Below are 14432 nucleotides of genomic sequence, written 5' to 3'. Positions count from 1 at the left end.
TTACTATCAATGGGTATTTGGGCAGTTTGCAAATATTGTTTTCTTTGTGCTTAAACAATTTATTTTAGTAATAATCTGCTGATAGCAAATTATTCCAGTATTGACTGTATGAAATGCCTTAATTTGCTTCATTCTTAAAGGAATTCTGAGTTTGTATTCATTTCCTTTCAGCACTTTCTTTTCTGTAAGCTTAAATACTCCTGACTTGTCTACGCTAGGATCTAGTTCCCATCATTATTCCCTCCCCCCCTCCCAAGAAAAAACCCTATATTGCATTTATCTTCATTTTTAAGGATAGCTACAATTTATCAAGTTATTGAAAAGTATCCCCTCCCCAGTTGTTCTCACCTTTGTAAGCCATATTTGTTTACAAAGTTTTTTATTGCCTACCTTGTATATGCCTTACCTTTGTAAGCCATATTTGTTTACAAAGTTTTTTATTGCCTACCTTGTATATGCCTTATTTTTCTATTGCTTACTGAACTGTTAGTGAAGTGGAAATAAGGTCATTATGTTTCATTTAGTGATTTATAAATAAAGGAAAAAAACTGGACACATATAGAGGAGGTAAAGTGATCAAGGCAAGTCAGATGGCCTTTCTATTCTGTAAAAGGGATGTGCTGTTATCAAAGCACACTTGATGTTTAAGGACTGAGTTGGGGGCACAGAGCAGCCATTTCCATAACACAGGTGCCAGAGCTCCTGAGAAATACTCTGAGCCAAGGTGTCAGGCAGGCTGGGTCTGAACTACAGTTCTTACCGGCTGTGTGAACTTGAGTGAGGACTCTTTCTGAAACTTCAGTGCCTGGCACGTGTGTACTCAAAAAGTGTCTTCCTCCTCTAGCTTTATACTTCAGTATAAACAACTATACAGTTGTTGCTCCATTTGTTTGTTTTTAAATGAAGTTGTCAGAATCACAGGCAAATTTGGTTTTAGGCTCATTTCCTGCTCCTGACTGATTTTTCTCTTTTAAAAGCCTCTCCTCTGGGGTTGGATCGAGCCCCTTAGGAAGAAGCAGCAGAGTTGCTCTGCGGCCAGTTTGGGAACCACACTGACTGGTTTACTCCTTTTGCCTGCTTCTCCCTTTGTGTTCTAATCCAGAGTAGCATTTAAGTAAACCAAGTAGGTTTGTTTCATTTTCACCTTTGATTAATCCTCTTAAGAGGCGGTTGGTATGTACATTTTCTGCGACTGCCTTTCCTCCTCAGTATTTACAAGGTCTGCATCTTTCAGAGAGGGCGCACAGTCACAAAGCAGAGGTGCTTTTTGTTGACTTCCCACAGCGGGGGCTTGAGGCCTGAAAGGCATTTGGCGCAGAAAGAGGATTAGAGGAATGCTGCAGCCCCTGGTCTCGGGTTCGGGGGGAGGTCAGCAGCTCCGGGCAGCCAGCCTGGGGACAGGGAAAGGCGGCTTCCTCCCCGAGTGCAGGCCGGCTCTCTACTGCTGTCACCCCAGAGCGGACAGGAGCCTGTAATTTAACACTCCGCCAGGGGCGCATTCTGACCAAGGCGCCTGCAGCTGAAGTGTCACCTAGCCTTTTAATAACTTAATGCTTAGTGCCAGAGTTTATACATACACAGAAAGGTTTATTCCTTTCTCCCAAAAAGATGTATTTCCTGGGCATCACTAAAGCCCAATCTCAGAATATCACTCTAAGCACATGTCAAGGCATTCTTTCCACCTTATCTCATTTTGCCATCATCCTGGCTGGTAAAGTGGTGAAGAGAAAACGGCCTCCGCAATACAGGCAAATTCTGGTTGTGGCTTAGGCAGCTTGGAGGATAGAACAAGGCAAGCACTGGACTGCCTCTCTCCTCCTGCCCTCAGTGCTCTAGCAACTGTTGCTTGGTAGAGCCCCTGAGGTCCGCTGCTCAGCCTTACTTCCTGCCCGCCCCCCGCCCAGGGCCAGCAGAACCACACAGGCCATCAGGTGGAGAACGTGGTCACTCCTCAAGGGCAGGCGCAGCGTTACCCTGAGCCCGGGAGACAGCCTGCCCACGCCAGTCCAGGAGGTTGGCTGATGTCGGCGGTGAAACGTAACTGCTTTTCCTCGGCTGGCTAACAAAGGAAAGTTACTGCGGCCAGCTTGTGTAGGAGCCCGAAAAGCATGGAGAGGAGATAGAACGTGGTCTCCATCCAGCCAGGTGATGGTGTGCTCCTTCCTCAGGGGCCAACAACATTAATACCTTTGCCAGCCTGTTTTGTAGAATGGGGGCGGGGGGAGAGCTGCAAGGGTTTTTTTTGGTTTTTTTTTATTTTTGTTTGTTTTTTTTTAACCCCCAAGCAAGAGGCACAAAGAAATACAAATGGGGAATTTAAGTAAAAAGACGTTGGAGTACAGACTGACTAGAGATCAGACATCTTTCCCCAAAATGTTTAAAGCTTCCCAAAGGGTCCAGAAATAGACTTTCCATCACAGAGCTACGGCATGTTATTCAAAAGATAGGAACGAGGATAAGAGCTCAAAAGTAAGCCTTTCCTTCAGAAAGCCCCAGTGCCTCTCAAGCTGGTGCGAGCTCTGGGCCCACCGCCTGTGAAAGGCGGAAGCAGAGACCCCGGGGCACCTGGATGCTCGTTGGAATCATTCCTTAGTTACCGGTATGTCCCAGTGAAGATAGTTTTAACCGGCAAGCCTGGGAACTCAGGCTCTCCCGATCACTGAACTCTGGTATCTAGCAGCTGTGTAGTCCCACGTAAGGCATGGGAACTGCTTCTCTCTCCGCTGCCACTGTTTGTGGTAGACAGATGTAGGTTGTGACAAGTTGTAGGACGTATTGTTGACCCTTGAACAGTGCAGGTGTTAGGAGCACTGACCACCCACCTGCACAGTCGAAAATCCATGTCTAACCGAATCAGCCCTCCATCCCCAACTGCAGATCCAAACTGCCTCTTGAACAATACATGTTTGAACTGTGCAGGTCAAACCTAATTATTTAAGGGACAATGGTAAAGTATTTTCTTTTTCATTTAAATTCTTTGTTTCAAGTATTACATGAGTCTCCTTTTTCCCCCATTGAGCTCTCCCTGGTCACTCCCCAGCACATGTCCTCACACCCCCTTTCCCCCACTGTCTGTGTCCATTGGTTATGCTTATATGCATGCATACAAGTCCTTTGTATGATCTCTTAACCACTCCCCGACCCTCCCCTGCCTTCCTTCTGAGGTTTAATAGTTTGTTTGATGCTTCTCTGTCTCTGGATTTATTTTTGTCCAGCAGTTTATGTTGTTCATTATATTCCACAAATGAGTGAGAGCATGTGATATTTATCTTTCTCCGACTGGCTTATTTCACTTAGTATAATGCTCCAGGTCCATCCATGCTGTTGTAAATGGTAAGAGTTATTTCTTTTTTATAGCAGAGTAGAATTCCATTGTGTAGATGTACCGCCGTGTTTTAATCCATCTGCTGATCGGCATTTGGGCTGTTTCCAAATCTTAGCTATTGAAAACTGTGCTGCTATGAACATAGTGGTGCATATATCCTTTCTGATTGGTGTTTGTTTTCTTGGGATATATTACTAGAAGTATTATTGGTTAAGATGGGAATTCGATTTTTAATTTTTTAAGGAAATTCCATACTGTTTTCCACAGTGTGCTACACCAGTCTGCATACCCGCCAGCAGTGCACCAGGGTTCCTCTTTCTCCACATCCTCTCCAGCACTTGTCGTTTGTTGATAATAGCCATTCTGATAGGTGTGAGGTGGTACCTCATTGCCATTTTGATTTGCTTCTCTTGGATGATTAGGGACATTGAACATTTTTTCATATGGCTCATGGCCTTCTGTATGTCCACTTTTGGAAAGTGTCTATTTAGGTTCTTTGACTAATTTTTGACTAATTTTTGATTGAATTATCTTCCTTTTAAGTTGTAGGAGTTGCCTATAAATTTTGGAGATTAAAACCTTATTGGATGTAACATTGGCAAATATATTCTCCCATGCAGTGGGTTCTCTTGTTTTGTTGATGGTTGTTTTTTTGTTGTTTTTTATGTGCAGAAGTTTATTTTAATGTAGTTCTATTTATTTACTTTCTCCTTAGTTTGCATTGTCCTAGAAGCTGTATCAGTAAGCATATTGCTATGAAATATGTCTGATAGTTTGCTGCCTGTGGATTCTTCTAAGATTTTTATGGTTTCTCACCTTACATTTAAGTCTTTTATCCATTTTGAGTTTATTTTTGTGTATGATGTAAGTTGATGGTCTAGTTTCATTTTTTTGCATGTATCTGTCCAAAATTCCCAACACCATTGATTGAAGAGACTCTCTTGCCTCCATTGTATGCTCTTGCCTCCTTTGTCAAATATTGAGCATAGTGGTTTGGGTTGATTTTTGAGTTCTCTGCTCTGTTCCATTGGTCTGTATGTCTGTTTTGAGAACAGTGGCTTTGTAATATAGCTTGATAGCTGGTATTGTAATCCCTCCAACTTAGTTCTTCTTTCTCAGGATTGCTGTCACAATTCGGGGTCATTTTTTATTCCATATAAATTTTTGGAGAATTTGTTTTAGATCTGTCATATGCCATTGGTATTTTAATGAGGATTGCATTGAATCTATAGATTGCTTTGGGTAATATGGACATTTTAATGATGTTGAACACTGTATATTCTTCTATTTATATCTTCCTCTATCTCTTTTTACAAGATCCTGTAGTTTTCCAAGTACATGTCTTTTACTTCCTTAATTCCTAGGTAACTTAATTTTTTTGTTTCAATGGTAAATGGGATTTTTTTAATTTTTATTTCTCTTTCTGTTAGTTTATTATTGGTGTATAAAAAAGCCATAGATTTCTGGGTGTTAATTTTGTATCCTGCTACGTTGCCAAATTCATTTATTAAATCTAGTAGTTTTTTTATGGAGTCTTAGGGTTTTGAAATTTTTTAAAGTACAGTTGACATACAATATCATATTAGTTTTAAGTGTATAATAGTAATTAGACATTTATATAGTTTACAAAGTGATCAGCCCAGCCCGGTAAGTCTAGTAGCCATCTGACAGCATAGAGAGTTATTACAATATTACTGGCATGTTCCCTCTGCTGTACTTTACATTCCCGTGATTATTTGTATAACTGGCAATTTATATTTTTTAATCCCTTCATCTTCTTCACCTAAACCCCCTACCATCTGGCAATCATCAGTTTGTTCTCTAAATAATGGCTTATTTCTGTTTTTTTGTGTTTTTTTTTGTTCTTGAGATTTCACATAAAAATGAAATTAGATGATATTTGCCATATTGTCACATGGGAAGGTTTTATTCTTTTTTATAGCTGAGTAATAGTCCATTGTACAAATGTACCACATAATCTTTATCCACCCTTTATTAATGGGCACTTAGGTTGCTTCCATATCTTGGCTATTGTAAATAATGCTTCAATGAACATAGGGGAGCATATCTTTTCAAATAAGTGTTTTGTTTTAGATTTCTTTAGATAATTACCCAGAAATGGAATTTCTAGGTCATATGGTAGTTCTATTTTTAATTTTGGGGGGCATCTCCATACTATCGTACTTTCCATAGTGGCTACACCATTTTATAGTTCTAACAATGCACAAGGATTCCCTTTTCTCCACCCTTTCCAAAAATTACTGATTTATTGATAATAGCTATTCTGATAGATTTCAGGTGATATACCTTATTGTGGTTTTAATTTGCATTTCCCTGATTTGTGATTTTGAACATCTTTTAATATGTATTTTGGCCATTTTTATGTCCTTTTGGGAGAAAACACTGATTTTGAGTTTCTCTGCTCATATTTTAGTCAGATTGTTTTTTGGTGTTAAGTTGTATGAGTTCCTTAAATATTTGAATATTAACTCCTTATCATATGTATCATTGGTGGCTGTCTTCTCCCATTCAGTGGGTTGTCTTTTTTTTTTTTTTTTTTTTTTTTGTGGATGGTTCTCTTTGCTATGCAAAAGCTCTGTTGTTTGATATCAAACATTTGTTTTTGCTTTTGTTTCCCTTGCCCAAGGAGATATATGGCTAAAAATATGTATGTTACTAAGAGCGATGGCAGATTGTTTACTGCCTGTTTTCTATGATTCTGGGTCTTAGATTTAAGTCTTGAATCCATTTTGAGTTTATTCTTGTCTGTGGTAAAGTGGTCCAGTTTCATGTTTTTGCTTGTGTCTCTCCAGTTTTCCTAGCACTATTTAAGAGATTATCTTTACCTCCTTGTGTACTGCTATATTCTTGCTCCTTTGTCATAGATTAAGTAAGCACAAAGGTTTGGGTTGGTTTCTAGGCTCTTTGTTCTGTTCCATTGATCTGTGTGTGTGTTTTTATGCCAGTACCTTGCTGTTTTGCTTACTGTAGCCTGTAATATAGTTTGATATCAAATATACCAACTTTGTTCTTCTCAAGATTATTTTGGCTATTCAGGGTTTTTTGTGATTCCATATAAATTTTAGGGCTATTCTAGTTCTGTGAAAAAATCCATTAGTATCTTATAGGTTTTGCATTGAGTAGTATATATTGCTTTGAGTAGTATAGACATTTTAATGATAATTCACCTGCCTTCAGCAAGTCATAATCTTTTTGCTGGTGGAGGCCTTTGCCTCGGTTGATGAAAACACAGAGGGAAGCACAATAAAACTTAGTATCCTGGATAGTAAATCTGCAAGCATTTACTGCATGGTGATTCCATGCTAGACACTGTGCTGAGTCCTAATGATGGACATCATTGACTTTAAAGAACTTATATTGTAGGAGGGGAGTTAGACAGTATGGAGGTGCCCCCCAAAGTGAAATAAAGCACAACATTACTACCAAAACGATAGACCAGCTAGCATTGAGGGGGGGTTATGAATCCCAGCTCTTTTTGGATAGGGGAAGGTCATTTGTGGCAGGAACAAAAGCTGAGGAGCAAACCAGATTGGGCATGAAAGGCTGTATATCAGGCTGAGGAATTTGAGCTTTATCTTGGGACTCGCCATTAGCAATTTTAAGTAGGAGAGTATCATGGTCTGATTTACCTCCTCTGAATTCTGATTTTTTTAAATTCTCACCCAACGCTATTTTTCTATTGATCCTTAAAGTGAATGGAAGGAAAGAGATACATCGATTGGTTGCTTCCCACATGTGTGCCAACCATAGCCAGGGATCAAACCTGTATCCTAGGTGCATGCCCACGACCCTCAGGTGCATTGGCCACCACTCTAACCACTGTGCAACCCAAGCGAGGGCTGAATTCTGACTTTCAATGATGACTTGACCTCATGTGTTTATCACTTGCTGCCCTCAAACTTACATGCCAGTTGTAATATTTCCAGTAAATAATAGAAAACTCAAAATGGCTTAAAGTCAACATGGAGGAACTTTGAAGATATAGTGAAATAAACCAGTCACAAAAGGACAAATACGTATGATCCCACTTACAAGAGGTTCCTACAGTAACCAAATTCATAGGGACAGAGAGAAGGGTGGTTGCCAGGGATGGACAGGGAAGAAGGATTGGGGTATGGGGGTTTGTTTTACAAGATAAAGAATTTTGGAGATGGATGGTGGTGAGAGCTGCACAGCAATGTAAGTGCATTTAATACCACTCTACTGTACACTTGAAAATGGTTAAAGTGGTAAATGTTATCTATTTTACCATAGTACAAAAAAATTACCCCCCAAATGGCTTAAACCAAATGGAAAATATTATTTCATAATATCATTAGGGTAGCTTCGGGGTTGGGCGAATTCATGGTTTCAGCAGTAGCAATAAGGGACCCAGGTTATCTTCATCTTCCTACTCTGCCATCCTCCACACATCTGCTCCATCCTCAGGCAGCTTCCCTTGCAGGACATCTGCCCCTGGCAGAAATTACTTTCCAACACAACAGCCATGGAAAGAGACCCTCTTCTCCATCTCCTTTTAAGACCAGGAAAGGCGTCCAAAGTCACGTATTGCTCCACATCTTCATGTGAACATCTAACAGCCATTTCATCAGCAGCACAGCCAACTCCGAGCTCCTGGTGTCCTCCTACATCCCTCCTCCTGTCTCCAGTCTCAGTAAGGGGCGAGTTCTCTATTCTCCAAACCCTCCCGTTACTCAGGCCAAAAACCTTGGGGTCATTCTGGATCCCTCTCTTCATGTCAGACCATACAGACATCAGCAGACTATTTTCTTTTGACTCTGCCTTAAAAATGTTTCCAGACTCCACCTACTTTTCACCACCATGATTCTCTGAGCCACTGCAATATCTTCCTAGATGATCCCAGTAGTGTAACCGATCTCCCTGTTTCTGCCCTTGATCACTTACGCAGTGACCAGAACAGACCCAACTCCCTGACCTCGTGGAGCTTTCACTCTGTTATCAAAACAGCAGTCAGACTGATCTCTTACAAACATAAGTCAGTCATGTCTCTCCTTTGATCAAAATCTTGAGTTTCTTTCAACTGCCCATGCTAACAGTATTTACCTGTAACTGAAGATGGGAAAAGGCGGGTTTTAACATTGACGCTCCTGTCCTCTATTGAATGCTGTTATGCCACAGAGCATAGTTCAGTTTGTGGATTTTTCAAGTGGGAGAAGGGCAAGTGGAAGAACTGTTTCTAGCAGGTAGGACTCTAGAACTGGAAAGCACTGCATTGAATGACTCCAGGGGATCTGTGTGATACAGTGATCATTCTGACAGCGATTTCTCAACCACCTGCCTCTTCCTGCCTTCTTTCACAGAATTCTTTGGGCACATGGAGCTTTCAAAACAGATTGAAACCTCTGTTAAATGGATGTGTTTTTTAAATTGAGATATAACATGCATACAATAAAATACATTTTAAGTGTGCCACTTAGTTTGTGCATACATATGTTTCCATGTAACTTCTAACTCAGATCAAGATACATTTTGAGCCGAAACTTGTTTGGCTCAGTAGATAGAGTGTCAGCCTGTGGACTGAAGGGTCCCGGGTTCGATTCTGGTCAAGGGCATGTGTCTTGGTTGCGGGCACATCCCCAGTGGGGGGTGTGCAGGAGGCAGCTGATCGATGTTTCTCATCGATGTTTCTCCTTTCCTCTCTAAAAAATCATAATATATATACATTTTGAGAACTCTCAGTTCATATTATCTTCCAAATGTAATCAGTATTCTAATTTTGTCACCATAAAATTAGTTTTGCCTTTATCTGATGGAATTTTTTTTTTTTAATGCTCACCCACAGTTATTTTTTTCATTGATTTTTAGAGAGAGGGAAGACAGGGAGATATTGATACATTGATTGCATGCACCCTGACCAGGGCAAGGATTTAACCTGGGAATCAAACCTTAGGCCAACACTCTATCCACTGAGCCAAACTGGCCAGGCCAATGGAATCTTTTATATCTTTTGTTTCTTTCATGCAAAACGAGGTGTGTATTCACCCATGTTGTTGCAGATAGCTTTACATTTTTCATTGCTACACTATTTCATTTTTTTTAAATACCACAATTTATCCTATTGATGGATTTTGGAGATATTATGTCATTTGTTGGATGTAAGAATTCTTTTCACTTAACAGTATAAATGCTTCGTCATAGGATATGCTGATGGATAGAGGATATGATAAAGTGTCTGGACTCCTCTGAGGGTTTTGAGAAGTGTTCCTGTATTCAGTGCTCTACTACCTGACACATTATTCTTCTACTTGCTCTAGCCCAGGCCACAAAGTTGAACAGAAGTAATGATTAGAATGCAAAAACAATGTGATTTTGTGCAAGGGTAAGAGTAACAACAATCCTTGGATTAAAAGGGAAATTCTCCAGTGATCTGTTACCACCATTGCATCAGTTCCATTTAGTGCCTGGAAATTTTTGAAGAGGTTAGGAAATCCTGTTCCTAAATAGCAAATGTTTAGGCCAAATAATTAGGCTAGACTTGATAGAACAGTTAATTTGATTTCATGCCCAGTACTGATCACTAGCAATACCAAGTGATGAACAAGATACATAGAGCTTACCCTGCGTACAGACGCAGACCAGCCATCGCGGTCCGTTGTGGAGGGCAAAGCGCTGTAAGGAAAAACTCTGGTTTTCGTTTACATCACACCAAGTGCTCTGCCTCCCTCCACTCCTGACCCATGATGGATAGGTTTTCACACATCAGGCAGTTTTGGGTGTCCTACAATTTAGCTCAATTCCAACACTGTCTTCCCTGGAGATAATGTCAGATCTCACAGCTTAAGGGCTCAGTCTCACAAGACTGCTCCCACTTCAAATTCCAGTCACGAGTCTAGGTTGTTACCTGTGCTGCTAGCCAAAGGACTATAAATTGTAGGTTCCGACAACTCGCTCCTGAAGTTCAGTTAATTTGCCAGAGGGAACAACATGAGGAAAGAGGCAGACACTCACAGGAACTTAGGAAAATTAAAAATTCACGCCAGCCTGGAGCATAGTGTTTAAGGAGCGTAGTTGCAGAAGATGAAAATATAATCAGATACTAGATCATGAAAAGCTTTAAAATAATAACAATAACAGCCAATGTTTCTGAGGAATTGGCTTTTTCCGGGCTCTAGACGAATCACATTTCATGGCCTGCCTCATTGAATGCTCAGCCTCCTTAACACATAAGGTGCATCGTTACAGACGGTAAATGACAGGTCCAGGCCTTCTCTAACGGGTCAAAAGCCCATCCTCTTAACCACCCTCTGAGAGACTATCACATAAGCCATGTTCTGTCTTCCTATGGCCTCTGCTTCTTGTGTTGTACTTTGGATCAACTTAAATAATGTTCCTTCAGTGTATGCAAATGTAAAGCTGGTATAAATTTCAGGTGCTTATACTGATCATGTATTAAAATAAATCTATCAACACAAACAAAACTATAAGACTAATGAAATCAAGTTGCATTAATTTCATGTGACTAATATTTTGCTGAAATGGTCGCTCACGAGGAGTAGGCCCTGGGAGTAAAGCACACATACCTTTGCTCCTGGCGCTCGTGGAAACCCTGTTTTCCCACACCTCCTCTCTCATCGTCCTCCTCTCTAGAAAGCTTGATGCTGTGGGGCTTCGTTGGAGTGAAGACATCTCACATACGCAGGCTCTGAAAGACAGTCTCTGTATTTCAATGCCCCTTGAGTTCAAAATAATAGAAACGGTCCAAACTTATTAAAGATTCAATCTGTAACACAGCGTGGTCTGGGAGGGAGAGTGGGAGAGGGTCTGGGAGGGGAGTGTTTGGGGCTTTGAGGGTAGCTATAGTTATGCATAGTAGAGATTCTTACTTCTGTAGTTTTGCTTCTTCACAGGGGTTGGCACCAGGAATTATTACAGAAAGATTGGCTACCGGTTACAAGGCCCATACATGGTGAAGACACTGAAGTATTAGCCCCTATAGTCCACCTTGATGCAGTGTTTCTGGCAGGAAGTAGAGATTCCAGATGTCTTGAATATTCAACGGAGAGGCTGAGCAAAGCAAATGGACCCACCCTGTCCCCTTGGCGAGAAGCTTCACCCTCATCCTGCAGCTGCTGAGACTGGAAACTGCCCTCAGGGCATGACCTGGCATCTGGTGACCAAGCATGGAGCCTCTGGCACCCGGCACGCCTGTGCCCCGACCTGTGTGTGCTCAAGAAGTCACTCCAGTTTTCAAGGCTAAGTCTTGTACCCAGTTCCTAAATTGTGCATGCAGCCAGCAAGTGACTTAGACTGACAAAAGCAAATTAGTCACCTCAATTGGGTACCGTAATTCATGAAATAAAACTAGGTGATGGTTAGGCGAAACTTACTTATCTGGTATAGGGACAAAAAGGCAGGTTGAGCAGATAAAAACTGACCTGATTTTAAACTCTGAACTTGAACACAGAAGCATTCCAGCATTCCAGCACACGAAAATGATTTTTTGTTTTGTTGCAAGTCATTCTGGTTTCTGTGATGTTTGCAATAACTGTGTGTGGAGAGACAAGTTGACACATGTTTATGTTTCAACTTGAAACCAGCCCTTCTCATTCCACGGTGGGCCATTACAAACGTCCTCAATTTCAGTTTTTGTCTGTACTTCCTGCCCCTTCCAGCTGCAGCCCAGGGTGGGCAGCACGTGCTCCCAGAGAGACGACTGGCTTCCCCTTTGTCTCCTGAGCAGGCGGAGCCGGGCACGCGTGAGTCTTGGGTGGTCCGGCCCTAAATGAGGATGCCCTCCCACGGGAGCTGTTCTCTGCATTTTAATTCTTTAAGATGAATTTCGGTTCGTTTTAAATGGATGAAGATAAGGGTTCAACTCTTATGAAAGCAGGAATAAAAATGGTAATGCAAAACAGGCCCAAATCTAAAGATAGGGAAAAGATTGGCTTCTCCCGGCTTCACCTGGTTGAACTGTCTGTAAGTTCCAGGTTATCTAGGGAGACTCCGCCTGGAGAGGGTCGGTTCCTGAGAGCATGGCTGACCCCTGCGCCCCCTCAGTTTCTGTGGCATTTTATAAGCTTTATTAACTGGGATTGATTCCTCTAAAAGGTACAAAAATAAAACCAACACACAAAGCAGAATCAGGTAAAGGCTTTCCTCCCTGTAAAAGCGGTGACATCTGCCTTGAGTTTACAGGCTGAGTTTCCAGCCTGTGACACTGTTCACTTCCCCCTGGTGCTGTCTGCCGTGTCCTTCAACTGCCACGAGGCAAATGGCACTGCCTTCTCGTGGGCTCTGTGGAGCCAGAGGCTTTCCATGAGCGTAGTTTAGGGAATTTAGCTGCTTCTCAATTGTATGTGTGTTTCCTTTAAAAATAAAACTGTTAAACCAACAAAGCGTGTACCGTGATGGCTGTTAGCACACATGATGAGCTGGAAGCGAGAGCGTGCTGGCCCGGGCTTATCTCCACCGGCAGCGTGACCTTGACTTACTCCACCGAAGTGTCTGCACCTCCCATTTCTCCTCTGTCCTACTTACCTACCTACCTACATACATCAAAAAGTGTAAAGTGCAAACAAGTCCTTTGTGAAGTTGTAAAAAGACTTTCACATGTAAGGTTCATCGTAAAATGACAGTTTAGAGCAAGATTTTAAGACAAAGTTGCCCATTTCTAACAGATAAGTCATTGTTTCATCTGGATTTTCATCTTGGGGCTCAGGAGTACCTACCTAGCTCATCCTCAGCCTTTCTAGGAGCGAGCCTCCTGGCCTTGAGCAAAGACGCGGAACTTCTCAGGCTTCCCGGGTGCAGTCCCTGCAGCGTTCTGTCACCATAACCAGCTTCTCTGCTGACTGCCAAGGACCTTTCCTGGCATTCGTGGCACTTGGCACTCCAGAGGCCTGGCCATCCCAGAAACGGGTTCCCCTCAGGAGAGCAGGCCGCCTCATGAGAAAGATCCGTTAGGCATGACCCTGCGGCCTCTGCATGAAACCTTGAAAGCTGCACCTTGGGCTCCTGATCTGTATTGAACAGCAGAGCAGCCACCTCAAACCCAAGTAGCTCCGCTTAGTTCAGCTTCTTGTGGTATCACCAGAAGAGTTAATAATAATTATATATATATATATATATTAAGAAAAGACCAAAATCTATTTGAATAGAAAATGAGATTTTTTTTAAAAAATCTGTATCACCAGTGAAAGAATAAAGCTCAGTTTCTCAAATGTGGGAATGAATGAACCTCCTTTAAAGGAAACAATTTCCACAGTCTCAAAAGAATACCGAAATGGCCGTGGCCGGTTTGACTCAGAACACAGAGTGTTGGCCTGCAGACTGAAGGGTTATGGGTTCAACTGCAGTCAAGGTCACCTACCTCGGTTGCAGGCTTGATCCCCAGCCTCAGTCTGGGTGCATGCAGGAGGCAACATATCCATGTCTTTTTCACATCGATGTTTCTCTCAGTTATCTCTCCCCCTCCTTTCCATTCTCTCTAAAAATCAGTGGAAAATATCCTTGCGTGAGGATTAACAAAAAACAAAGCCCGCTCTCTAAAAATATCCTTCAAATTGCAAATTTTCATTTCCAAAGATTTTTTGTGAGACTATCTTTAAATTGAAAAACATTCATGAAGAACTCACAGACCCCCGAGTTTATGAAAGACCTCGTGATCTAGGCTCTGAAAACCTGGGCTCCTCTATTAACTCAGGGCTTGTGGGCAGGTCCCTCACCTTGAGCTGCAGCTTCCTGTTTATCCCGTGAGATACACACCCATCTCTCAGGGTAAGTGTGAGGATCAGATGGTCACCTTTGAGAGACTGCATAAACCATGCCATTTTCTATAGAAACAGTTGTTACTCTGATGCAGTAGCTTCTGACAGATGGGTGCCCTTGGGCAAGCAAACCTCTGGCTCCTGGCACAGTTCCTCTCTTTAAAATGGAAGCAATACGAGTACCTCCCTCATGCAGAGACCTGAATGAGCTCATGAGCTCAAGGTTCTGAGAACAGGGCCTGTGGAGCGTGAAACACCACAAGTACCAGCTGTTACATCTAACGGCAGCGTCTGGCCCGCTTTAACAAAGTTATCTGTTGGCAATAGAACCTGACTTTTTGCCAGTGTCAGACAGTAGT

At 42.0% G+C, this 14432-nt stretch overlaps 1 protein-coding gene across 2 annotated transcripts in view; it reads left to right on the top strand.

Moving 5' to 3' along the window:
• Nucleotides 1-13409, top strand: part of ELP3 (elongator acetyltransferase complex subunit 3) — an 83235-nt gene extending 69826 nt beyond the window's left edge. For both annotated transcript variants that reach the window (XM_036424089.2, XM_045576423.1), the window contains exon 15: nt 11215-13409. In XM_036424089.2, the coding sequence (XP_036279982.1) occupies nt 11215-11294 (80 nt within the window). In that variant the 3' untranslated portion in view covers nt 11295-13409. The remainder of the gene's footprint in view (nt 1-11214) is intronic.
• The last annotated feature ends 1023 nt before the right edge of the window (nt 13410-14432 follow it).

This window comes from Pipistrellus kuhlii, unplaced genomic scaffold, assembly GCF_014108245.1.
Source record: "Pipistrellus kuhlii isolate mPipKuh1 unplaced genomic scaffold, mPipKuh1.p scaffold_m20_p_8, whole genome shotgun sequence".
Classification (NCBI taxonomy): domain Eukaryota; kingdom Metazoa; phylum Chordata; class Mammalia; order Chiroptera; family Vespertilionidae; genus Pipistrellus; species Pipistrellus kuhlii.
Note: the sequence above shows the minus strand (reverse complement) of the source record. Positions and strands in the feature narration are given on the sequence as shown.